Source organism: Daktulosphaira vitifoliae, unplaced genomic scaffold (assembly GCF_025091365.1).
Source record: "Daktulosphaira vitifoliae isolate Bord-2020 unplaced genomic scaffold, ASM2509136v1 Scaffold_55, whole genome shotgun sequence".
NCBI classification, from domain to species: domain Eukaryota; kingdom Metazoa; phylum Arthropoda; class Insecta; order Hemiptera; family Phylloxeridae; genus Daktulosphaira; species Daktulosphaira vitifoliae.
In genome coordinates, this window is record NW_026099624.1 from 23715 (window position 1) to 50685 (window position 26971).

At 34.3% G+C, this 26971-nt stretch overlaps 1 protein-coding gene across 4 annotated transcripts in view; it reads right to left on the reverse strand.

The window, feature by feature from the left end:
• LOC126908962 (zinc finger protein 239-like) overlaps positions 1-24613 on the reverse strand; it is a 30618-nt gene extending 6005 nt beyond the window's left edge. For 2 of the 4 annotated variants that reach the window (XM_050691308.1, XM_050691310.1), the window contains exons 1-4: positions 24238-24613; positions 23624-23793; positions 16171-16336; positions 1640-1723 (exon numbers count right to left, since the gene is read on the reverse strand). In XM_050691308.1, the coding sequence (XP_050547265.1) occupies positions 1640-1723; positions 16171-16336; positions 23624-23793; positions 24238-24598 (781 nt within the window). In that variant the 5' untranslated portion in view covers positions 24599-24613. The remainder of the gene's footprint in view (positions 1-1639; positions 1724-16170; positions 16337-23623; positions 23794-24237) is intronic. The other 2 variants (XM_050691311.1, XM_050691309.1) reach the window with 2 other exon arrangements.
• Positions 24614-26971: the final 2358 nt, after the last annotated feature.

Sequence of the window (26971 nt, forward strand, 5' to 3'; positions counted from 1 at the left end):
CAAAACATTCTTTAAAATATATTGTAGAGTAAGATAAATGTTTAATTTTACCATTAATTTACAAATTATTAACGTTTAATCCGACTATAGTCACGTACTTTACTGAAGTAAGGTACTATATTTCTAGGTGGAAAATGCTTGTACTGTGTTATTATTGTAGGGATACGATGGGGACTTTTTATTAAAACCGCCAATTATCTGTTGAATCAACTAGTCGAACTGTGTTCACCCTAAAGGGTAATTCGGTGGGCGTAAGTACGCGAGACAATATTACATAAATACAAGATATCAAGTCTATTAATTTGGGTAGAGTAATTTTGTAATTTTTTTTTTTCAATGTACACAGGCGCCACGAATGTTGCTGGGACAATTTTCGGCGACGGCCCTAGTATTTTTCATTTAAACGATATAGAATTTGCCAATGGTGGTAAAAAAAACATTAGGAACCATGTATTTAGACCAATATCGTCTATGAACAGTCGTTAATTTTTAAAGGAATGTACACACGAGCAAAACACTGATATTATTGCTGTTCAAAAGACGATATATTGTCTAATTACGATCCAACAAACGTCCACGATATCCTATCGATTGCAAAATCCATGTACAAGATAACAGTATGGAAAAAAGTGAAAAATAATAAAAAGTCGCAATCTAACTCAATAGTTTTATCTTTAATAAATTCATAAAAACATCGATATCAGCATAATAAATTACAATAAAAATTCTTCAGTAATAAAGAACTACAACCTTAGGTAAATACGTTAACACCCTAGTATAGGTCATATCGTTGGAATTTATATTGAATTCGCGATTTTTTTTTCATTTATGATACCCTTCTATGTTCTATTGATATATAGAAAGGGTACCTATGATATCTTTTCTATATATCAACTCACCTCATTTCACTAATTCAACATCATCTTTATTCGTACACTGCCTAAACCATTAATACTTCTCTCGTTTATAACGAGGACATATTTTTTTATTTAACGCTATTTTCTCATAGTACACTTTTTCACAATTAATATATATATGAATCAATATATTCTACGTATCATCAACGGTCAAAATCTTATGAACCTAAATTTCACGATAGTGTAATAAAATGCTCTCGTGCAATTCATTCGATTGATGTCTGCGACGATTCACATCAAAGTGGCATTAAGGGAAGTGTAACTATCAAGTAAGTGGTTACCAAAAAAAAAAAAAAAAAACACACCACTATTCATTATTATATCAAATTATTATTAGTGCGGATCGGACTGTGCATCGTCGTGTCTTTGTGTAATACATTTGGCTTACGAAAATTATACGTTATACTTACACTACCCGTCGGTGAACGCCCCTCAAATACACTCGTATCCAAAAAACGCACCAGCACCCTATCGTTATTACCGTAATGAATTGACATACACGTTCTACGTGATTTCAAATGTTTGTCTCATACGGACCACATGATAATAAATATAGATTTATATGAAACATACGATTAACCCGCACAAAATATGAATTGACTACTCCTTCTATGTTTTTATTGTAACAATATGCGACGAAAATATTTTTAAATCATTCTATTTATGATATATGAATTTTTTCCACACTTAATATCTAAATTTATAGATAAATTTGTACTCACTCTCGTGTGTTTTCATGTGTGCTCTGAGATTGCAGGCAAGCGCGAATTTCTTGTGGCATAGTTCACAAGCATGTGGTTTGTCTCCTAAAATCAAAAATAAATTGAAGGTCAGACATCAAAACATACTAATCTTTACATAATTATTATATAGTGACGTAATTTTATAAGTATTATGATGACTGTCCTCGACAGAAGTATGCAAATAGTTGAATATACGAGATAACCAACGTAGTCAAAAAGATAATTTCTCAGTTTAGTAATATCCAACTAATGAATAAAAGAGTGAATAATTTGTCTTCATTTAGAAGTGGGGAAGATGATGAAGGTTTATATATATGATAGAAGGAATATATTTGCCTTGAGGATTATACTAACTACGTAGTAAACCTGTGCAGGATTTGCACGTCGCGAGATGATTTTAATTAGACATCACATTGTTCAATTCAAACGTCACTGACGATTTCCATAATAAGGTAATTCCAATTGCAAAGAAATTTCTGCAGCCCTCTACTTATGGTCTTTTCTGTAGTCAGATTATTTTTCCATCACAACAACGTCTTGAATAGCACTTAACTATAGCCTATATATATACAATCCGATCACAATAATATGCTGCTACCAGGACCTTTAAACGTTTAATTCAAAGTTCAATATATAACAGACTCTTACGATCTTATAGTTATTTTAATGGATCAAAGATTGGAATAGAAATCTCCGAATAACTTCTATACGATACATGAACATTCTACATCTCACGCAAAACAGAATATATGAATTTATATATATATATGAATTTGTATCTTGGAGCATTGTCTGAAAGTCAATGACAAATTCCACAAATAAAATTGCACTTAAAAAAGTTCTCACNCACATTCTACATCTCACGCAAAACAGAATATATGAATTTGTATCTTGGAGCATTGTCTGAAAGTCAATGACAAATTCCACAAATAAAATTGCACTTAAAAAAGTTCTCACATAAGTATATCAAGTATTTTATCTTCAATATGCCAGGTAGATTTCATTCATTAAAATAAAGTATTTAGATATTATTGTCAATAAGAATAATAACACATATATATTACAAAACGGAATAATTATTATTTGTTGTATATCAGTAATCGAGGTAAAACATTTCTCTACTAAGAATAAAAGTAAGAAAAAACAAGAACAGGTCAAATCGCCAGTGTATCTAAATTACGATAATTATTATTCTAAAGAAAACGGGTTTTACTCTAAACTGTATCTGTCCAGTTTCCCATGCAGACACCTTCAACTACATAATTTGTAGCTGGCTACTAGAAATCGTGTAGATCCAGTAGCCATACGGGATTTCATTTAATCCAGAATGCATATTAAAACGCACAATATTATATTTTCTTGGGTTTTCCGTGGCAAAATAGTTTCATTATAATAATTTAATAGAGTTTGGTGAGATAAAAAATTGTTAATTAATAATGAAAACCAAAATTAATTATATTCGACTTTTATATTACTAATGCATATAATAAAAACCATACTTATTTCTTGTAAATGTTAAATGAACGTTATTACTAAAACATAACATAGCTTAAATTTCCCAAAAATTCATTATAGCACCTCTTCAAAAAAAATTATAATTAGCGTTAGTATAAACCCAAAAAGTTGATGTTAGGGTTAGGGTCATTTTAAATATTGACTATTAAAACTCTTATCAGATTATAAAAGACAGGTGCTAGAAAAATACCACGTGCCACCTGCATAAATAATAACATTTTAGCCAGTTTAGTGAAACTTGTGTAATGTTTGGATTCAAATGAATTAATTATTCAAACTAGCTGTCAAAAATTGATTTGGTATTATATTTTTATAGAATTTGTAACACTTAAAAACATAATCCATATAATTTTTTTTTCACTTATTTTGACAAATATATTTTGTTACATGATTGGGCATTGAGTAAAAATATTGTGCCTGGATCAGTAAGTGTATAAACATTCCATAAGGCGTAACACGGATAAATAATTTAAATAATTACCCGGGTTTTTCTTGGATCGTGTCACGTAAATCAGTCCAGCCAATAATCTACCGGGTGTACGTTGTAATATGCGTATATGGGATGCAGGACAGATATAAGCGGTAGATAAGTGTGGTGCACGACCGTGTTTATGTTAATGAACCGCCAGCAATTACAAGTTAATTTACTCACGGAACTCCAGCGATTGATACATACTTATATATACGTACTAACCTATATACATTATATAATAGAAGTTTATTTTTCCTTTTCTTCAACCACCGCCATAGAGCGTTGCTCTTGTTATGCCTCGTTTATATCTACTGAAAAAAAACACGGAGAGAAGACATTACTTTTTCAACCTTCTCTTTATTACGTTTATTAACCTCTCTGTCTCTCCTTTCGTGCTCACTTGTATTTTTACCGCCCTATTCTCTTCTTGATGCTTTCTACTTGCACGAGATACTCTGGACCGATACTCACCCAACACATTATTATTACATCGCCGTTCATATGTATACGCAGTAGCATATTTACAGAAGTCTCATAAATCCATCTTCGGTTCGGTTAAGTTTTGGACGCACGAACGCGTGATAGCTTCATGAAACGGTAGTCTTTGTTAAAAAAAAAAATTGTAATACGAACCGAATGACCAGTTTATGGGTCGGTTTGTTATAGAGACGCTTGTCAAAGTTTGGTACAGATTTATAATTTCCGATCATTGAGATATTTGGTAAACCTTACGTATAATAATATTGCGTCATCGCATAAAATGCTATTAAACTCAGTAATGAAAAAATTATGTTGCGTCCTAAAAATGGAATATAGAACCATAAAATATGTGTTTTAAAAAATATCTTTGAAGGACTCATATTGAATATTGATTATACGGCCAGTGGAGTGTGACGCGTATCATCTGTCGAATGCACCCAACCATATTGTCCAGTGCAGTGTTTACCACCAAAGACCTTTATTAAATTATGGCTCACAGTTTTCCATAATTCCGGAATTAAGAACCGGTTTTCCGTGCAGACGATCCGTATCGTCGACAAAATAATTAAACATACCATGAGGAGTATCGAAACCTATATGACTAAGACGGAACACGTCGACTGCATGTACAAATGACACATGACAAATGACTTGGTCAATACAGAAGAAAAAATAACTTCCACGATAGAAAAAGAATGAACCGGTCTAGACATTGTAATGTTATACTGCTCAGTGATATTTTCGGTGTTTTTTTTTTTTATTTATATTTGAAATTAATTTGAACACGCCGAGAGATCACGTGCGTAACTTACAGAAATTAATAGTTAATTGTCCTTGGGACAATTTTGACGGGTTTAGGTGTCAATTTGAAAAAACTTAAAAAATGAAGTTCTTCCAGTATGTTACTCGGTATATATTCAGCTTGCTTGATTAGATAATAGGATATGTTATGAATTATTTATAGTAAAAATGTTTTTTCTATAAAATAAACTGATTATGTTTGGCTTGTATTTTGTCTCTAGTATTATAGATACCAATATTTAAATTTCTTTTGCACATTACTACTTGTTACTAACAAAATAATAAGCGAAAATAAACAAGAATATTTAAACCAAATCACTTTTCAAAATGTTTCAATTAAAAAACGATTTCTATAATTTTTAATCAGGCTCATCTGATTAAAATATAATATCACTGAAAATGTTCATGAGGAATAATAAAAAGGAACGTGTGAATAAATAAAAACATTGAATGTGACAAGTGAACTTATTATTTTTTTTTTGAATTTCATTCTAAGTTAATTTTGGAAAAAAAGTTCTGATACTAAGTGGAAACGGTAAAATATTGAGCACGAAATGCTCTATTTCTTAGCAAAGATTTCAATGCAACATTGTTACGAATATTTTCTCGAGAAATAATTGGCATTACCATTCACTCCATTAATCAATCAATTCTCTTAGAATGATCGCATCGCAATTTTTTTTTTCCATTTTTACCACATAGGATAATTGGTAAAACTTTAAAATGTTTATTTTTCATTGGTTATAAAATTGTGAGCATTGCTCAATAGTACAATTCCAATTCCAAAAACTATTGTTTTTTAGAAATTGATATGAAACAAAAAACCCATAAATATTCAAAAACAGGTTAGGCAGGTGGTTTACTATATTACATTTACTGTTTTGTTTTTTCAATGTTGAATTTATTTGATTTCAGTTTTATATGTTTTAATGAAATATTTAAAAAACAATAATTCGAAAGTAGTTCATAAAATCTATATGAATAATGAAAAAAATCAAGTTTACAAAACAAAATAATACAGCCAACACTCAGTTGGAGTCGATATAATTATTGTTTACCTTTTCTAATCGATCAATGAAACTTAAAATATCGCGTGTCATGTTGGGTTAGAAAACTTTGCGTGTGTACTTCTTGAATGGAATAATGAACAGAATCTTTGTAATCAATTGAAAAGTAACCGATCGTTTATCATTTAGTTTTAGATTAATGGGTCGTTGGATGACACATAAAAAAAATAATAATAAAGTTGTTGCTGTTGTAAGTGAAAAAATATAATTGTAAGAACTTGGATACAAAAAAAAAAGAAACATAAGATTTAATAATGCGTACTTATAATTGCGATCAGTTTTTGAGCAATCATTGCGTACTTTTTATGTATATATATATAGACATCGCGACGGCCGTTCTAGTTGCTGGCATAATTGTTAGTCATTTCATAACGTCTTAATGAGTAAATAATACGAATGGGTGGTCGGACTAAGCGGTAATATTTCTGAAGACTTTAACGACCAGGAAGTACAGAGTTTTGTGTAACTATGAAAAAATAGTACATTTCTCTCGACGAGGCGTATCGCTGTTAATGACGAGCTCGATCGTATCCTATCAGTGCCGGTCGTATAAAATAATTTGTAAGATAGAATAGCCTCACTCAGTCGATCTCAACGACATGATAATAAAACAGTTGTCATTATCGAATAAATTGCACGTATACAGTTGTACTTAGACAATGATGAATTACGTTCTTTCTTAGTTTTATATATCACAAAAAAATACATTATTATTTCTGAGTTGACTCAAATACAAAGAAATATTTACTGACAAATTTCTAAAAAAGTCAAAGAATAATTTGTTTACGCCAAACATAATTTCACCGAATTATCAAATAGTCTAACTTTGACTGGTATCGGAATCCGAACTATGATGATAATTATGATTTAAGATCGTCGGATGAGGTCTATTTGTTATTCAGATGGAATTCAGAATCATTGTAGCAGTTCATGCTATTGTTTTATTTGATTACTGATTGAAAAAACGAAAAAGCGTGTTAAAATCAAGGTTTAAGGCCCATAACCATATTGATCGGCCAAACACGAGTATTCCACTCAAGACGAACCGTCGTCGACTTTAGGCATTCGGTTGATTAATCGAGTACATAATTTTCGATCCTACTTGAAGAAATAACGAGACGTGATATCAATGTATCCGTTTGTTCACAATAATTGGAAACCTTAGGAAAACACACAAACGCGTCGGTACTAATAAACCACGTGCGTTTATCTTGATCTCGATATATTTCGGCTTACACCAGACGAAATAAATTAGACAATATGCAGGCTAAATTTATTTTACCAACAATGAGAAATTATAAATTTTCGGGCGCTTGTATGATGCGCATTTGTTTTAACAATATCCCCCAACACAACCCCACCGCGGATCGTGTTTCTNTCCCCCGACACAACCCCACCGCGGATCGTGTTTCTCGTTGATTAGCTCATTTGAAGCACATACGATCACGACTTGTGTCGGTCACGAACAAGTATTTACTTTACGACCATACTGTTGAAGGCCTCTACATTAATGTGGCACCCCTGTGATGTATGGAGTTATGTACACCGATTGCACAATAACGTCTGGTAGTAACACATCGATCATAAAACAAGCGCCGTATCGTTTACTTCGCGTATTGTTTTCATGTGTGTACTTTGATTAATTAGATTTCAGAAAATAACTTCAAGTAACTTCAACATTAATATCATGGAAAAACACCTAGCACTGTTTAATTGTTTTGCTAACAAGTACAGATAATATTACTTCGATCTATGGGTACTCAATTTTTTAAACGTATACATCAATGGTTCGTTAAGTAGGTTATTTGTCAGCACAAAAATTATTTAAGTACTACTCTGTTCACTATACTTTTTTATTATTTACTTGAAAGCTTTTACTTTTAATTTATAATTCATAGACTATAGAAAACATTGTATTGAGATAATAATGCAGGTCGAAAAATTCCAAACAAAAATTAATTTCCAGTAAAGCAATTCGCAGTTACAGTTTTATATTTAGAACGTCAATATTTTCAAAATAATTATTTAATAATATTTGTAATTAATTAATTTATGACATTGCAATTAATTTTTTTTTCTAAGATAAAAATCGAATATGTTGATACCCATAAATATAATCAAAAAGCCACATGCAAATATTATAGTTCGTATATGACCTTTATATTGAAAACAATGTACCATAACACAAAATTTAATATTTGAGAACCTCGAACAGGTGTAATGGATTCTTGGTGAAAAACAAATGGTACGGATCATTAAAAAATAAAAATATAGTTAATCCATTNTAAAAAGTAAAAATATAGTTAATCCATTCAGATACATTTATCTTTGAAACGTAGACCGGTGGTGAACACCGTAGCCAGAGGTGTACAAAGCAGACGGAGAAATGTAAAAAAAAAAGATGAACCGTTCTTAAAACTACTTATATATAAAAATATAACTGTGGACATATAAACATTTTAACTAGTGGTTTAGTTGCAGAGATACTAATCTAGTTGGACTCTTTGCGTTCTCAGACACCTGCCCAATCGTCTTTGGTTGGTTCATATTCACCTGTCCTGTAGGCTTAGAACATAATTTTATGACCATCTTAGGCACGTGCTCGTGTGCACTTTGCAGCTGATATCATAAAAAAAGCATACTAACGAGTGTCTATTACAAGAAATCGAGGATATAACTCATAGATTTTAACGAAGACAATTATTTGTGTTTAAATTTAGTACCCACCCTCGTCGAGGGCGNGATTTGTGTTTAAATTTAGTATCCACCCTCGTCGAGGGCGTTCAACAATACAGCTGAAATTTGATAAGTTAATGCGATAAACGTATTGAAGATACTGATCGTATACCGACTTGTTTTGTGATTGAAAATCCGAAATAAAAACAAAAACAGATATCAGCCACACTTACTGGGCTACCGATGACTTAAACTGTGGTCCGCTAAACTGTATAGAGATCGTTATGGAGAAAAATCATATTAGCTGGTTTTCATATTAGAGAATATTATAATGGTAGCTAATAACGTAATGATATACGGCTAATTGTGGATAATATTCGACTGTATTCAGTAGTAGCCGAGGATAAGCCTCAAAAAGAAATCCGACCGAGTCGGTTCGATGAGATAATTAAACGGGCACGGTCTTGTTCACTAAATGGATCATGAATACGTAATGTGGTCCAGGACGAGCGGTGGCAGTATATGCGCGTGTGTGTGTGAGAACGAAATGCACGGAGGCTCATGTCAACTAGTTTACCGGGTGGACCCCGGAGGCTGTAATCGGAAATTCTTGTCGGAGCACCCGAGTAATGGGATTTCTTCTAGCCGTTTCTAAATAGTCAACAAATATTTTATACTCTTCTGGACGTATTTTATTATTATTCGTTTTAATCGAAAGCTACCCGCGTTAATCTGAACAACGATCGCTTCGGTGGCCTCCTCCCAAGAGTATATCACCGGGTATGGATAGCGGGCGGGAGATTTCTACGGTCGGAGAACAGATACATCGCGTCGTACAACGACCGGTCCTCGTGGTCGATGCAGTTATTACCGTAATGGCGCCCGTAAAATCTCAAATTTAATACTCGAACATTGAGAAGTAACCTGATGAAAACATCAAATAGTTTTATGACCCGCGACCTCTTCGGAATCACCGCCACAGATGTGGTATTCTATACATAAAAGAGTTGTAAACACATATCATCGAGGAGCAATAATACTGTACATTTGAATCGTTCGGCTTGTATAAAAAACTTTCTTCAAACGAGCGTTCATTATTATTCCAATACAGAAAATAATGTTCAAAAACGTAAAGCACATTGAAATTTAAAAAAATAGCAAGTTGTAAATAATTACCATCTTAGGTTAGATAATTTAGGGTTCAAGAATAAAAATATTTTGAATATATTATAACTCAGCGCGTACTCGTAGATAAAAACTTTTTAATATATTTCAAATTATTATATTGTCAAAATAATACGCTATTTACGATTTGTCAAGGTTGACAAATAATCATTTATGGCATAGACCTGTTTACTATTTTCTGTAACATTACCGGATTGCATCGCAAAGGAGCACGTGCCGAAACGTGTAGACTGTGCAGTGTATAAAAGTTAAAAAAATCAACCGTGTCACGAATTGCGTGTAGGTATCCTTACACAATGGCCACGGCAAGGTCGCCATCGACGTTCCCACGCGTCCGATATTAGGTTTTGCGACTCCTAAGGCGTAATCGCGCGACACCCGGTACAAGACGGGGAGGTATGTAGGCTCCGGGAACACAGAGACCCGCGGAGATCATAATGGCAGTGTGTGAAGTCAATCGACCGCGTTACCAATGACGATGATGATAATAATAGTGTAATGTTCTGGAGTCACCGTTGTTGTGCTGCTGTTGTTGTTGTTATCGTCTCTCAGTCGGTTGTGTCGGAATACAAAGTCATAATGAATGCAGCAAAGATGATCCGCTGCGGCGTTTCGATGGCGCCAAAACGGTAAGCAACGTAACGCCACGGGCAACGGGGCAAGAGAAATCGCTGCACGCGGCCGATGAGACCGTTTGTACTGTGAATGCGCGCGGTCGCCGCAGTCGTGTACACTACAAAAATAATAATCCTCAGGGCTACAGACGTGGTTTATTATTATTATAAAGGTGTCGGGGCGACGGCGTTCAATTATTATTGTGCCGTGGCTAATACTCCAACGAAACAATACTACCCGAAGCGAAAAAAATCCCGGCTAAAGACACTGCTTCCGAAGACGAGTCTCCCACACTCGCCACCGTGGTAGTTCGGAGCCTGTATGGCATCCGAACGCGTTTTTTGACCCGTGATTCTATTCAGTAGGTTTGTTTGTACATAGTATAATTCGATGTTACTTTTTCCTTACAACACTCATAAGTCATTACCGTCCGTAAATGGAAAAAATCCTATGCCGTCCGTACACATTTCTTATAAAAAACATCAAAGTCACGGGTTAATACGAATGTGTGTAATGGCGATATGCGTGTCAGACGCGGCAAACATCTGCCGTTTCGTTTGTTCTTGAAGAAATTACGGTCGTTCGAGTATAGGTATGAAAAATAACATCCGCAGTATTTCTCAATGAAACAAAACGGAGCATCCCTCGGACAATTTTTTTTTTTTATGTTTATTACTGGTTTTTCGGGCGTAACGAACGACCGGGTCGATTGCACGTGATAAATCGTCGACGCTCGTCGAAATTCTCATTTGTTGCTTTTATTTGTATCGTATCACATGGCGATATCAAAGTTCAGTGCAAACAGGTTAAATAAAATATACACTTTCAGGGCAAACATCAGACACGGTCGAGCGTTACGACAAGCTGTGTATTATGATACAAGCGGAGCAAGATTGTTAACATAAAAAAAAAAAAAAACACTCATGTACTTTACAGCTAGTGAAAATGTCTGGAAACGAGTTTTACACATTCGATACTAACCGCAGTGTGTGTGGTTTTTGTTCGGCATCGAGCTAGTTACAGAGTATACTTTTGGCCGAACCCGATAATATTGTAAATACCTAATGATTAATTAAATAAGAAAAATTAAAATAACGAATACGTTGGTTGCCGACGTGGTCTGTAACACATCGATATTGCTATTGCAACAGATGTTGGCCGCGTAAAGGATATTTGACTACCACGTGTGATGATAACATTCTGTACTTGACAGCGCCGTCGTCAACGGCGTACTTATCGGACGAGTTTCAAGTTCAATAATATTATAAGAGGTGACGGCTCATAATGTATGGTGTAGTAGCAAATATAGTAGCTTAGGCTAATGGGAAGCCAAGTAAGAACCGGTTGTAAATCATCGCTGCAATCAACCGGCTCGTATAATATCAGCCAGCGCTGTTGTTTTTTTATTATGTGTATAAAGCGTGTAAGAATATCGAGTGTGTAAAATATGTATTTAAACGCGCGCATCGATATAATTGCTCGGGGTGTCCGTGTAACGAAAGCTAGTAAAATATATAAAAAAATTACCACCGAAACGTCCGATAAACGTGAACCTTGTTAACAAAATTTAATGACGAAATATGCTTTTAAAATGTATTTATGAATTTATAACACGGTGTGCGCCAAACGAACAACTCATCACACAAGTTATCTACGTCAATTCAGAACGCGTTTAGGAATGAGCCTTTTAAATGGACTAACTGTAATGAAAAATAACGTTTCACAGACAATAAATTAAACGCATCACGATGTGCAATGTAATTTACACTGAATTTATATCACGGAATTTCGGTTTAGATATTTGAGACAATATGGTCTCGGCCACTGTATGGCGGTTATCCTTATAGAACAAAACATATCATATTTATACATACTGCTGTTTTGAGTCGAGGTGTTTGTGAGATTAATGATCTTGTAGACACCTTTTTTTTTCTTTCGGGAACGTTTAGAAGGAATTACACGATTTACGGTAGGAGGGCACCACAGGGGGGAACACATTGTTGGCGGTGGCCAGAGACGGTTGCCGCGCAGTGCAATCGGTTAAGTTTACCATTGCCGCCGAGTAGTAGTGTGTTGTATTTTTTTTTTTTTAATCAAGGAACATCATTAAGTGAATTGAAATCGGTAATATTCAGGGTAAAGTACGACATGTTAAAAACGATAGGCAATTATATAGAACAAAGTACAAATAACACGCTCTATAGAAATCGGGTGTTACTTTTTTCACACGTTTCCAAAATACGATATGAAAACGATTATTTCTAATGGAATACTTTATCGTTTAACTCGAATATGAAAATATGAATTAGACTTTGCGTCGCTATCGATAAAAATGACTTCTACATGAAGTCTAAATAAAAATAAAACGTTTTATATATAAATTTATTGAAATAATAATCGGCAGCAACGAGAGAGTTGATATTTTTTTACGGGTTGGCATTAATATTATATTATATGATAAAAAATAAAACTATGATGTGTGTCCGCGTAACTGTTATTGATCTAGAGTGACGCGTTTTCAAATGGGTCAACTCTTCTTATTTTTGTCGTTAAAAGAACAATAAATTTGTCTTCTTGAAGTTTTTGCTATGGAATGCCACCAGTATTTAAGTTTTATTGATCTCTAAACTGGTTAGAAGTTTTATGGTCCAGCATAGGCAAATTTGTTATTTATATGGGAAAATAAAGAAATAAAAACTCAACCAGAAATCACAGCAGTTAACGACTTAATTTTATACGAACACTTAATTTAAACTCATTGCTTGATCGCTGCCGTCATTGGAGACATTTCGGATACAAAGAGCGCGTGTGTTACGTTACTCTGCATAAGACATATTGTGTTATTAACCCCTAATAAATGTTCAACCGGCTTAGCATACTAGTTTATCTGAATGCTCTGTCGACATGATTTCAGTTGTTCTCGATGCGTAACGGTATATTAATAACATAATTTTGTTAATTCTGAAATATTGAGCCCAGTGGAAAATACGACTCTAATTATTTTTATTGCGCGGTCGAATTTCATCGGGAGGCAATAAAAAATGTTAATATTGCCGTGGAGATCGATACAAACAGCATCGGTCGAAATCGAATCACACAATCTTGTTAAACGAGTTAAGCACAATGTCGTCCGTTGGAATAATGTTAGAAAATTAAGCTGCGCAGATTGACAGGAGGCGACTGCCTTAGGTGCCTATCACAGCTGAGTGTACACCGACAACTTAATGTACTCGGTTTATTTAATTTGATCAAACGACGCGCCAATTTTTTCCTCTACAAAGTCAAGGCCTAAACTGATGTAGGCGACGCCCGCAAGAGCGATTCCGTAACTACAAACATGTAGTGTTATTGTAATGTTTTTTAGCCGGAAGGCATTTCATATAATTGTACGGATCACATTATTTTGCACTCGCAGAGGAGAGACAAAGTCTTGTTCTACGTCGTACAATAGAACCGACTTCGATGCCGCTTTTGCAATCATAATATTGTAATAATATATCATTATACGTTAGTACATGAAACGCAACGTTTATTATGTTGACAATAATTAATATTATTGGAGAACCGTGTTGCATTCCGCTTGTTGTCAACTTCCCGGGTTACACACACGCCGGGTACATTATCATTTTTTTCCATTATTACTTCCACAGCAAATGTAACAGCAACAACACACTTATAGTAGCGTAATGTGTACACAGGTACAATATTGGCGCACTTATTCCCACAAATCCGGTAAACACGAGAAACTACAAATCCAACTCCTCGGTGTTTTTGCCAATGATGTTTTACTCGTAAGTACGTTGACACTCGGTAAAAACAACGCGTTTCTCCGAATACAAATCCAAATTAAACTCGAAGACACTATTATCATATTATTCGCGATCACCGAAAAAAAAAAATGTAATAACGTTCACTCGAAATTTATCGAACCGGTTTACTTATCAATTAATTGAAAAATAACAGTATTAATTAACGAGCGGACAGTTTTAAGGTTGGACGATTAAAAGTATCGTTGTATGTTTACTTAGCATATGTCAGTTGAATAAAATCACGATATTTTACTTTTATTACATAGTTGATTAGAAAATGTAAAAACCATGTACAACTAAAACCAATTCACAATATTTTTATATTTTTTTACAACTAGTTTTATTTAAAGTCTACCATAATCGCACAACTAATAATTTTAATTTGGAACTTGTTATATAAAGAGTACATGAATGGTACCAGTCAAATTCTGATTTTATCGTTTGATTCGGATGCCAAATTAGCAGTAGTATCAAGTTATGAAATCCATAAGGTAAAACTATTTTTCTTTTTTCTAATATTTAAGTGTCTAGTTTTGTTTTGCCATTAAAAATATAGGAATTTATAAACTCATTTTTGCTCTCCTGAAAAATATACAGAAATGGACCATTACCCCTCGCGCCCTTTAAATTTAACAGACTTATCTATTTAAAAAAAATGAAATTCATAATTTGATCAACTGCTGCGCTGTGTATTTCTCGTTCGACAATCGAACGAACTCGGAACGATTTTTATGTAAATCGGTATATCAGGTACAGAATGTCCCGTCAGGGGCATGTCTACTCCAAGTGAGGCCGTTCGAGACCAAACACATCATAATACCATCAAAGTCCAGTAGCCGAAGCGTCTCTCGGTATATTATCTCTTTCTTCGACATAACGTTCGAGGTGCCATTAACGGGCATGCTACTGTCGGGTGTTCGGAATACGACGACCTGCCTATATGTAATAATATATTATAATAACGGCAGAACCAGGTCTCGTCACTTTGGGGTCGGCCCGAAGCATATTTGATGTGACGTGCAATGGGAGGCAAAAACACGAATTCCATTAACGTGGGATTAAAAAATAATAATATCGGTCCCAGAAATCCCGTCTAAGCGACCGCCTACCTGGAACGGTATGCTTAAGAGGCATACAATATTTGTTGAAAAAAAAACAATGGCCTCGGGTCTAAGACAAGTGAAGTGCCTAATGAAGTTTAAAAACATTAAAATATGATTATGCTTTGCGAGCGACATTTTCGAGTATTTTTTTCGAAGAACAATATTTATGTTGTTGTTTATGCAAACGACTAGATTTCTAAAAAAATATTTATTTGAAACCGAGATCAGCCCTTATTTACGATTGCTATTACATAGTTATGAAGCGAAGCAGTTTGAATGTTTTGTTAGTTTATTGCGAAATGTATTAGTAGTGTTTAAACAGATTAGCTACGGACGATGAAAAATTAAGGAAGAAACCGTAACCAGACGATATAATGCAATAACATTGAAAACATTTAGAATGATAGTGTCGAGATAAAAACTGGATACGTTCAAACGTTACAAACTCATGAAAAACATGCTGTGTACAGGTGGCAAATCGTTAATTTCGGTTCTCGCTATAATATCAGACATTATTCCACAATGAATTATTTTTATTGCTCTTTAAAGGTAACTCTTTCGTTGCCTAATTTTATTTTATGGTGCATGTGTGAGTTTAAAAAAATAACAAACTAAATAATAGTTTGCGCGGGCACACTATCTCTGAATAGTTACTGTCGTTTCACAAGCTTTCCACATAAAACAACATATTTTCTAATTATTGTTTTTGTTTTGAGATAAGTAAGAGTTGCGGTGTTATTATGATGAATACCTACTGTGAATAATGAAACAAAAATAATCAACTTACCGGTGTGAAGAAATAGGTGGTTTTTCAGATTTGTGTGTTTGCTGAATCCGCGGTTGCATATATGACATTTGAACGGCCACGACCCGTTGTGGACGTACATATGAGATTTCAGATCACCGGGAGTTGGGAATGACTTTGCACACAATGTACATTTGTGTGGTTTTTCCTGTGAAAACAAAGTTTATTTAATATGAAATCACTTATTATCCGTGTCATCCGTTAACTGAGATGACCACCACTGTTACCAATTTAAATAATTAAGACATTAGAATAAGTAATAAAAATATAATCGTTGCTATTTTATTATTCTGGCTGTCAAATTGACCACTCTATTTTCGTATACGCCTTTAATAACACTTTGCATTGATTTGAGATCGTAAACATCGACCGGACCTTATATCCGGATCGATTTAAGTAATTGTGATAATCAAGCAGCAAAAATAATAAACACAAAAGTAGGTCTTCCAATCAAAGTAATAAAATTAAACTACATTAGTATGTAAATAGCAATCATCACACCACAACTGACAGAAAACACATAAATTATCAGAAAGAAAATGGTCTATTTCTTTTTTAAGTAATAAAATATGAAATCAAAATTGTGTGCGTAGTACAGATATTTTAATATTTCATTTGATTTTATCGACCGCTAAAGGCAGATATTTATAATGTAGTTATGATGTTAATTGAGTAAAAACACTCGAGTACGGAAAGATCGTTTAACCACCTGTTCGGCTTACGTCAAGGTCGAAAGGTTCACATAGACCACTGCAGCGGTCATCCTCCCGAGGGCACACTCGTCTGCAAAATGCACTCTTGAGATCTTACTCGCGTGTTGCCTCTGTACCGGTTTTCAAATGTATTAGACTATTTTACATTATACTCGATGGTAAAATAAAGAAAACACAATAATAATTAACCCATAGGTTATTATAATATCAGAGCACCTGCTGCCGGTCACCTGCGATGGCAAATTGATGGGATTTCGGTATCCTCACATTTGGACGGAAGTTTAATTTTCCTCTCTCTCTCTCTCTCTCTCTCTGACTGAAAACAATCTCGAATAATCGGACATCTCGATCGACATTTCCTTCTGTTCGTGTTACACGCGATACACGCAGGCGCCTCGGTCTTGTCCATTCGGATAAATGGATTTCTAGTAGTCGCGTGAACATCGCGGTCCTAGCAGCTACCTAACCATCAAAGAAAAACAACTACAGCCACCGGAATTTCGTTATTTCTCCAGAATTGTATAACGAAAATTATTAAGGTGTATAATATGAATAGTTACAGCGGATACGTTGCTATGCGTGCAATAAATTACAGACTGCGTTTTCGACTTTTCGTGTTTTGAGGTGTATGTGTTTTATACCTATGAAATATGAGAGTTAATATTTTTAACGAGAAAAAACATTTTTTTTTTTTTTGCGGCAAACCGTCTTGAGACAATTATTTTATAATGAATCACATTTCTGTTTCAAAATATTAAATGAAGTCGAAAAAAATCTCGAAAATACAAATTGTATTTAATGAAAGCATATTGAATTTTTTTTAAAGCAGTTAAAATATAAATTAGCATTGAAAAGCTACGATTGAAACCGTAAATATTATTTATTACATTACGATGTGTTTATAATTATGTTGGGTACGTAAAATGAGCAGGAAGTAATTTTCCGTTTATGAGTTTATCATAACAATATGGGATGTGTTTTTTATTGAAACAGTTATAACTTAAGAAATTGAGTGTGGAAGTGTTATTGTATTAGATTCTAATGGATGAATTGTCTGACCCAAATATTAGCGTCTGACGGTATCCTAAAAAGTAGCGTGCATAACGGGCGGCCTCTTAATGAAGAAAACACCAGGAAAAGGTGATGGTACACAAAAAAATTGACTGTCGGAACGAATCGTAAGGGTATGCCACCTGTCCACACAGACATACGTGCTCTTTTTATTCCGTTTGGTGTCTTGAAGATCTCCACAACATGAGGCGTAACTAGTAATTTAATGATTGTGACTTGGCCGGTAATTATTCGATCAGTACAGTTTACTTTTTGTAAGGGTAACATACAAAAGATACTCGATATAATAATGTTCCATGTGGGCCCATAACAAAATAAGAAACATGTTTTTATAATAATAATCATACTGAACATGACTTCTACGAGGATCCTTCGACTATTGTTCCTATTGTAAATTCATCAATACAAACGGGAAACCTGGTATGCGGCGATCATTTTATTTCTGCAGACAGAACTATAATTGGCTAACAAATTTATATTTAATCTTTGATACAACGACTTTGAATAAAAAATTATAAGTTACTGAATACAACAAGTTATTGTCTTGGAGCTTTCTACATAAATTAAAAAAAACGATTAAACTAAAAGTTTATATTCAGAATAATATTTTATCGTCCTTTGTGTGTTTAAAAAACATAAATTTTTAATGTAACTTATTTTCCTATAATGTTTATAATATTTAAAAATTAATTAAAATTCTTAAATAACGATCAGTCATTCTTGTTTTGTCAACATTAAAATATTTAACGAACAAAGATGGTGGCAGAAAAATGAAAGCTATACCGAAAAAATTTAATCCAAAATAAAAAACACATTCTAAATTCAAATCAGCTTATTTAAAATAGTTCTCTACGCTTAAAATAACATTTTTAGTTTAATCCTTGAATTTTTAACGTTTTCAAGTATATTAAAGTTTGAAGCAAAAAAACTGGAACCCGTTTAAATTAAGTACATTATGTGATTTCAAATTGATAACACCACGTTCAGTATGTATTTGAATAAATTAGCTACCCATTTTTGTTAGTTTCCAGTCAATGTGTGGGGGTGTTGTGAGAATTGTTACTTGGACCGTGTCCAAGATGTGTGTTTTTTTACGGGGTTCCGGTCTGTCAGAAACCCCCTTTTTTTAGGGGGAAGTAGAAGAATAAGATAATAGCGATTGTTATAAACCGCGGCCACGGCAGTCAGTATTGCCGGTGTTTTGGTTAAGACGCATACACAACGGAACACCATATGGTTTGTGAAATAGGAAATTGCTCTTCAAACGCCCAATGTATCTTATATAGAAGTACGCACGATATATATTCAGTCGTTTCCTTGAAAACAACACGCACGTTATGTAATTGCTTTTTTTTTTTGTATTGTTGTGTGACAGTTGGCTAACAAAAAATTACAAACGAACTTACAATATCGCTCCGAGATGCACCTGACAAAATATGCACATGAAATAATTCTTTAAACAGTTAAGCTCTGTGGCTATGAGAAAATGTAAATAATTTTGAAATTTAAACGATAAATTTCAAACAGTAGTATGATCAATAAATTTTTTATTTATTAACATTCAATAGAATAATAAATTCCTTTTTAATGAAATAACAAAAATGAACATAATAAATTGCCATAGATTTCCTAAGGCGAACTCTGTAATTATTGTTAATATTATAATAATTAATTGATTATATAAATATATACTGCACTAAAAATAGTTTAGAAATATAAAGAAAAGTTTGCCTAATGAATATATTTTGTTAGTATATAAAATTTTATGATCAAGGCAATAAGTAAAACTGTTTGAATTGCTTAATTCAATCACTTTTAATGCAGTGTATTTTTTTTAAATTTAAGTGACACGTGCACCATCAACTCAGACGTCAAATTATATTTTTCGAACCAACTTCTAGTCATTAGTTTTGATGGAGGGTTTACTTTTTCTTAGTGGACCAGCAGCCATCACACATCTTTCGATCGATGATGATTTCGCAACTTTACCGAAAACGCCTTTTTATAGACCACTTGAAGAGGGTGCAGGACAAAAGGTTACCGTGTGCACAGGATGTCATATGGTCTTGTTTTCTTTTCCCGAGTCTTACTTTGGTTCGCTGCTTTTAGATAATAATGATCTCGAGAACACTATGGTTGAAATTAGTATAATACGAAGGTAGTAAAAATGTTATTATGTTATTTTATCAGATCATTATCCGAAATGTCGTTCTTGAAGACCCTTTGGGTTCGTCACGGACGTTGACTATACTGTCAAACCTCTAGACATACCTCTGTTATTTTACATAAAACATTGTCCGCGAGGACCATATTTTAATAATTAATTTAGTTAATACAATAAAATGTTCTCTTGCTAATCTTATGTTTGTAATACTATGAATCAATTTTAAACTACAAAATAATTCAAAATACAAATTGCAAAAGTGCAAAACACAAAATTAAATATTATATTGGACGATGAATTTTACTAAGTAACTATATACGATTATTAGTTTAATAAAAATAATAATATATATATATATATCTGAAGTTCTTATGGCAGACTACAGATAACAAAATATATAAACATCATTTTTCAATTGGTCAAACACATATATGAATAATATGAAAATTGTAGATTAATAAATCTTGTTAAGTAGAAAATTCAACAGAAATACTCAAAATAACTAACACGGTATAACTATTGATCAAAATTATAGCGACATAGTCATTTTATGAAGGTTATTTGCCCCTAAACCTGTTGGTAGTATACGTCCATAAGGCACCTTGTTAGATCGTATCTGTGCCTCTGATGCTTTGTCGTTATCGGCTTTTACACATAACCGGGTGGGCTTAAACATAAATCTCGCGGACCATGAGCCTCCGACAATTTTAAATAGCGTTAAAATTGTTAAAAAAAAAATTGACACGCGCGTGCAACAACGTTTAAACGTGCTTGTCATCTACAGCAGTCAACCGGTGTACCGGCGAAAATTTACGTCCTCTTTGCACCCGAATATAATGTACGGCATAGATACCTAGCGACGATAATGTTCGAGATACGACATCGGATAGCAGTTCCCACGACAAAGCCGACTGTGAGCCGGTCGGTATAAACACACTGCCACCACTGTGTCTTGGTCGCGGCCAATAAGACCGACCACCCGGAGCTTTAACGCGTACTGGCTACATATGAAAAATTGATAAAATGTATAAAACCAGGTAATGTGAATGGTAAAGCACCCGAGCGTAATGTTTTGCGGCAAATGAGTTTCCAACAAATTCGTCATCGTTGGTAATATTTATTAAATATTCACATCTCATAATACGTTGCCCAAACTAGTGTGTTTAAAATGTTGTATTTTTCGAAAAAGATGTTCGGCCACCATCCGTAAGACGAGTAACCAAGTCTAAAAAATTTTATCGAAGGTAGCCAAACAAAGTTTCTAGTCCGTTGGATATCTAGGCGACTAATTTCAGTGTGTGGTTATCAGCCGGATGATTGGCAATCGGCTAAAACCCTATCCGTAGCAGCGCCTTATATTAACGACATGAGGTTTCTGATTACAGTTTTGATACATATTATCAGCATCAGATGCCACCAACGGCTCGTAACAAGCCAAACGACGCTCTATCCGATTTATCTCACTATTTTACGCGTATTAATTAATTAGGTATTATTTTTCTCTTCTGGGACGTTCAGTATTTTTTTACACGTATTCACGCATCGATTCGCGCTATAGATATATTATGATATAATGTTTCAAATCGCTGTAATTATTTACTTTATCGTTATTATTATTAACGCGTCGAGTGCCGGGGCTACTTCATCGACCCTGCGGGTTAGTCGGTTCTGCGTCACACAGCTCGTTCGTGTTGCGTGCCCAAAGGACGTTTGTGTGCTGCACCAGCTCATCACTTCAGGTGTTTTTTCTCGTGTGCCTCCGCTGTCATCTCGTACGGAGCAACTGTAATTTATTGTCAGTTGCATATTCGCAACGGCAAATCGAAGTGTAATTATTTATTTGACACACAACGGCAAAATGTCAAAATGTTATCACAGGAAAACCGTCTCAGCCGACGATAATCTCTAAGTTATCGATTATTATTAAATAGAAAAAATTGTGCGAATGGAATGCAGAACCTTGAACAGGCCCATTTGGAATCCGCGTATTAACACACCCGTCATTTCACCTCTACACGTGCGTATACGCACACACTCAATAATAAACATTATACTAATTATAAACAACTGTGTATATAAAGTTCTTACACGCGCATAAATCTGTTCGTGTATATTCTAGTGAATATATTTTGACTAGATTTGAAACATCATGAATACATAATGATCCGGTAGAAGATTTGTCAATAGAAGAGCAAAACTGTGGGAACTAAAAAAATGTTTTCTCTACTTTTGGTATTGTACGAGTATAAATTAATTTATTGCATACTTGTGTAGCCAAACTATATTTTTAATTATCGATTCTCTGTTGCCGAACCGGTAAAACATGAAGAAATTAAAATCAAACGGCTTAGTGTGTTATTAAGGTATCAAGTGGACTGGGGAGGGAGCCACACTATAACGCCTCGTACTAATTTTCCACGACGCCATCAAGGAAATTGATCGGTTTATTAAAACCCTTGGGACTAGATGATTAACATATAGTGTATTTTTAAATTGCGAGCACACGTAATCATAATAAAAATTAAAGCACAGCCAGTATCCGGTCACTATCGCATGGGCCGCAAGTAAGTAGCCTCGACGTTACGTGTTCCACGTGATTGTTTTGATCTTAATTTCACGTATAATTTGAGTTAAAAATATATATACAACATAATATCCACTAACCAATCTACCTCATTGTGCTGAGATAATAACAATCTGAATGCCCCCCAGACTGGTTCAGACGTATTATTAAAGACCCATAATCTTACGTGACCCTCGAAACGTTAAAAATCATATCCGACCCAGAAGTTGTGCGTGGATCTTGTCTTTGGCTCTTCTCTAGTCACGACAGTTAAATTGTCTTGGGCTACCGACGGTATATTATTTACCATTAGTTTATGTTAATCATTTGAACGATTATAACCGTTAAGATCAGAACTCTATGATCGAAATGGCTCCTAACGTGATTTCACTATGATCCACTTGANTTAGCTTCTAACGTGATTTCACTATGATCCACTTGACGACGTCAATAAAAATTAGTGACTAATATAATAAACCTAGCCAATAATTATATTTAGTTTATTTACAAATGCGTGAGTTAATTAAAACCATACAATTTTTTTATAAATATTCGATTCCACAACCTGTGTGGTCCATAATAACCAAGTTATAAAATAATTAACATAACAATATACGAAATATTGAAATAATCATCATATTTCTTTACGGTACCGTCATAATTATCAGTTTATAAATAAGTAATAGTAATAGTTAATAAGCATATTAATTTTATATCTCACTGTTAATAAAATCACCGTGTTTATTTGAATTTTTGCAGTGAAATCTGATACTTTTTTTTATAAACGTAACCAACTCATTGAAACGACACGTTTATTACTGAACTTCTAAGATTATGACGAGTTTTGCAAGCTCATAATTTACTCAGTGGTTTACAACTGGACGTAAATGGGTCAACTTTTTAAAAAGTAATATTTTTTCCTACCTTAATATGAGTCATTCTGTGATAATATAGATTGGAACTGGCAGTAAACCGTTTTCCACAAACACCACATTGGTGAGGCTTTTCACCACTATGTATTCGTCTGTGTGTATTTAACGAACTGGATGTGGAAAATCCTTTATTGCATACAGCACAAACGTGAGGTTTTTCACCTGGAAAATAAAGTTGATATCAATATTAGCTCGTGATAAATGATGATTACAAAAGATGGATGAAAAAAAGATAATTTACAGTTGTGTTGAAGTAGCGCAGTGATGGTTTTTAAAAGTATACTTAAAAACTCATGAAAAAAAAAAAAATCATAATCGGATAAAATATTAAAAAAGATACATTCGAGACGTACTCATCAATTATGAAGTATATAATTTTATAGTGTTTAATTTTCTGCGTACATTAACAACGACAATTTTTTGTTTAGTTTTTAATTATAACTACAAGAAAATTATGCTTTCATAGGAAACATTAAAACATTTCAAAATTCTGATCTATGAACTATGTTATTATAAATATATAATGATTATAAACGTTTCAAAATGAGCGAATGAAAAGTTTGAAAGCTAATAAAATATCACCCGTATTAAATAGCATCGACTTACCAGTGTGTGTCCTCATGTGTCTCTTTAGTAACGACGGTCTGTCAAATGCCTTGCGACAAACCTCACACGGCAATAAGGTGCGCTCTCCTCTGAACGGTCTCGATTTTACCGGAGTCGTGCTGATCGTATGGATATTGTGGTCGATCGTATCTCCTGATAGTGAATTTCCCGAGGTGGATTCATCGGAAAGAGATTTGCGCTCGTCGATATCTAAACCACTCGGCGGCGATGATACCGATGAGGCGGAAGACGTGCTGAACACTCTGGACAATAGTGACATAGACAAGTCCAGAGGTGAATCTAAAATAAAATACGTATAGACATAAATAATCAAATTACTCTTAAATGTTGTTGGACTCATAACTACATTTCAATATAGATGCATGAGAGTAAGTTTAGGTTAACGCGTTGTCTGTTTGATTCGATGACAATACGGAATATCATATGGTTTTTTATGTTTGAGGCATACATTTAATGACTACCGCGAGTTTAAAATGTAATGTTGTTCTACAACGTCAGAAACGTAAAGTTTGTGCGAATAACAACCGAGACATTTTTTTTCATTTAAAACGGAATATTTTCCGCTTCAAATGAAACAAGTCTTGGTGAATAATTGTCGTACAATATTATTTTTATTATTCACTGGTAATGTAATAGAAATCGTTTATGTTGAACGCGCTATTCTTAGTTGCCGTGGACTTGAAACGATTGCTGCGTCCCTAAAGCGACATGGTCGTTGTCTTCATGAGCAGACAGACGCAAATCAAGTTCGTGACACTATGCATATCCACCGGCTGTCGATATAACGCACAATACTCGGACGGCCGCCAAACAATAGAAGGACGTGCCGCTACCGTTTGCAATTGAACGCCGCCGACTGTACAAGCCCATATCACCGCCGCCGCCGCACAATCACCAATAGCCACCAGAACAATGGACAAACCATATAATATATGGCACGGCAGTATTGGTCTCAGATTCTACTTCTTTCTCCCTCGTTTCAGTTCTTTATACGTATGATTTTCTATGCGTGCGCGTACTTTTTTTTTCCATTCGAATAAGACTATAAACAGCACCTGAGTCGTTAAAAGCGATTCTCGATGGACACTGACGATGTTCGGCCCGGATTCGAATTCGATCTGGGAATTACCATATAATCACAGCGCGTTTGAAATTTTCCATCGGGTACAGTCGCACTCCCAATGAATACATTTCGCTTTATTTTGTTACGAATCCATTTGAGCAAATAAATAACTGCAGTCGAGTTGATGTTATTTTTGCAGTACGTATAAGGAATTGCGCAAGGTCGTGTAATGTAAAACTTGCAATTACAATCTATTGGATCGTTACGAGGGGACCTTTGGTTGTCGCCTAAATCGCGTAGTTGAAGATCAGTAATTTAATATGTATATACATAATTTTAAATAAATACAATATATTATCAATATTCAATATCTGCTATTGAATTTTTTTGTTGGAATCAACTTCGAATAGATTTTCTATGAAAATATGACGAGTTTTTAAAAAATAAACGTGCCTTACTGGATACCGAGACAAATATTTTTATTACTGTTATTAATATTAATGAAACAATGTCCATATGAAGCGTGACGCGTAACAGCATAGTCCAGTAACCATTTTTCCACTGGTCTCAGATGATCGCAGATCCATTGACGAATGTAATTAGTTGGGTGAATCAGTGGTGGAGGAGGCGAAAGAAAAAAAAAATGGTAATGTATTGTTGATGTGGACATGGCTCGTGCGTGCCTAATGTACGCTTGTTAGATTCGAGAGGAGAGAATAAAAAAATAATAATAACACACACGTGTAGCGCACACGGTTGATGGCGCATACCACTCGTGTTTACAATAGTCGATAGTTATATAGATGCGCTTCTAGCACGAAGATTAACTAACTCCCGGTTAACGCTTGTCCGTAGTCAAAGAGGAAGCAATGATTTCGTGTTGAGATTTAAAGATTGAGAAAACGAGGTGTTGTCGAGACAATGGTCCAAAGTGTGCCCCAGCGTTTGTAGGTCATTATTGCAGACGTCACGTTTTGAGATTGAAAAGAGTTCTGACTTTTCGGACGGCTATTCTTTTGTCCATCGACAATTCTGATTCCTTTCAATTTGAAGAAATAACCACTGACTGACAACCGCCGGTCAGACACGGACATCCATAGAGATCCAAAATGCGTGCGCGTTTTTTACCTCTTTTACAGTCCGTTCTCTGTATAAAATCTCGATTCAAGTCGGGCCACAATAGAACACAGTACAGGAAACAGTCGATTACTTTATATCGACCGGATGTTGCGTTTTCTATAGTTGGTACTCGAAAAGCTTCGCGCAGTTTTAGTTGATAGCACAACTACAATTTATTCGATATTTTATGATCACGTATCGTTTTGATCTAAGTACTCTTAGGAACTCCTCTACTGTATACCAGTGTTTGCTCCGTTCGACTATTCGCTGGCCAGTAGGTGTTACACATACACCAAGATTTGTTATGCTTTAAAATAAAAGACGCCATTAACTCCTCGTAATTACTACGTGTATCGGAACTCCATTCAGTAATTTATTCGAATTTCGTTGTAGTCTTTGATTTATATGTGACTGTCATGACTAATTACTATCTTGATAGCATACTGTACGTGAATAATAACACAACGTTTGTGTGGAGCTATGAGATACTGAGTATGAGATATGGAAATATCGTTTCCGGAATTATTAGTA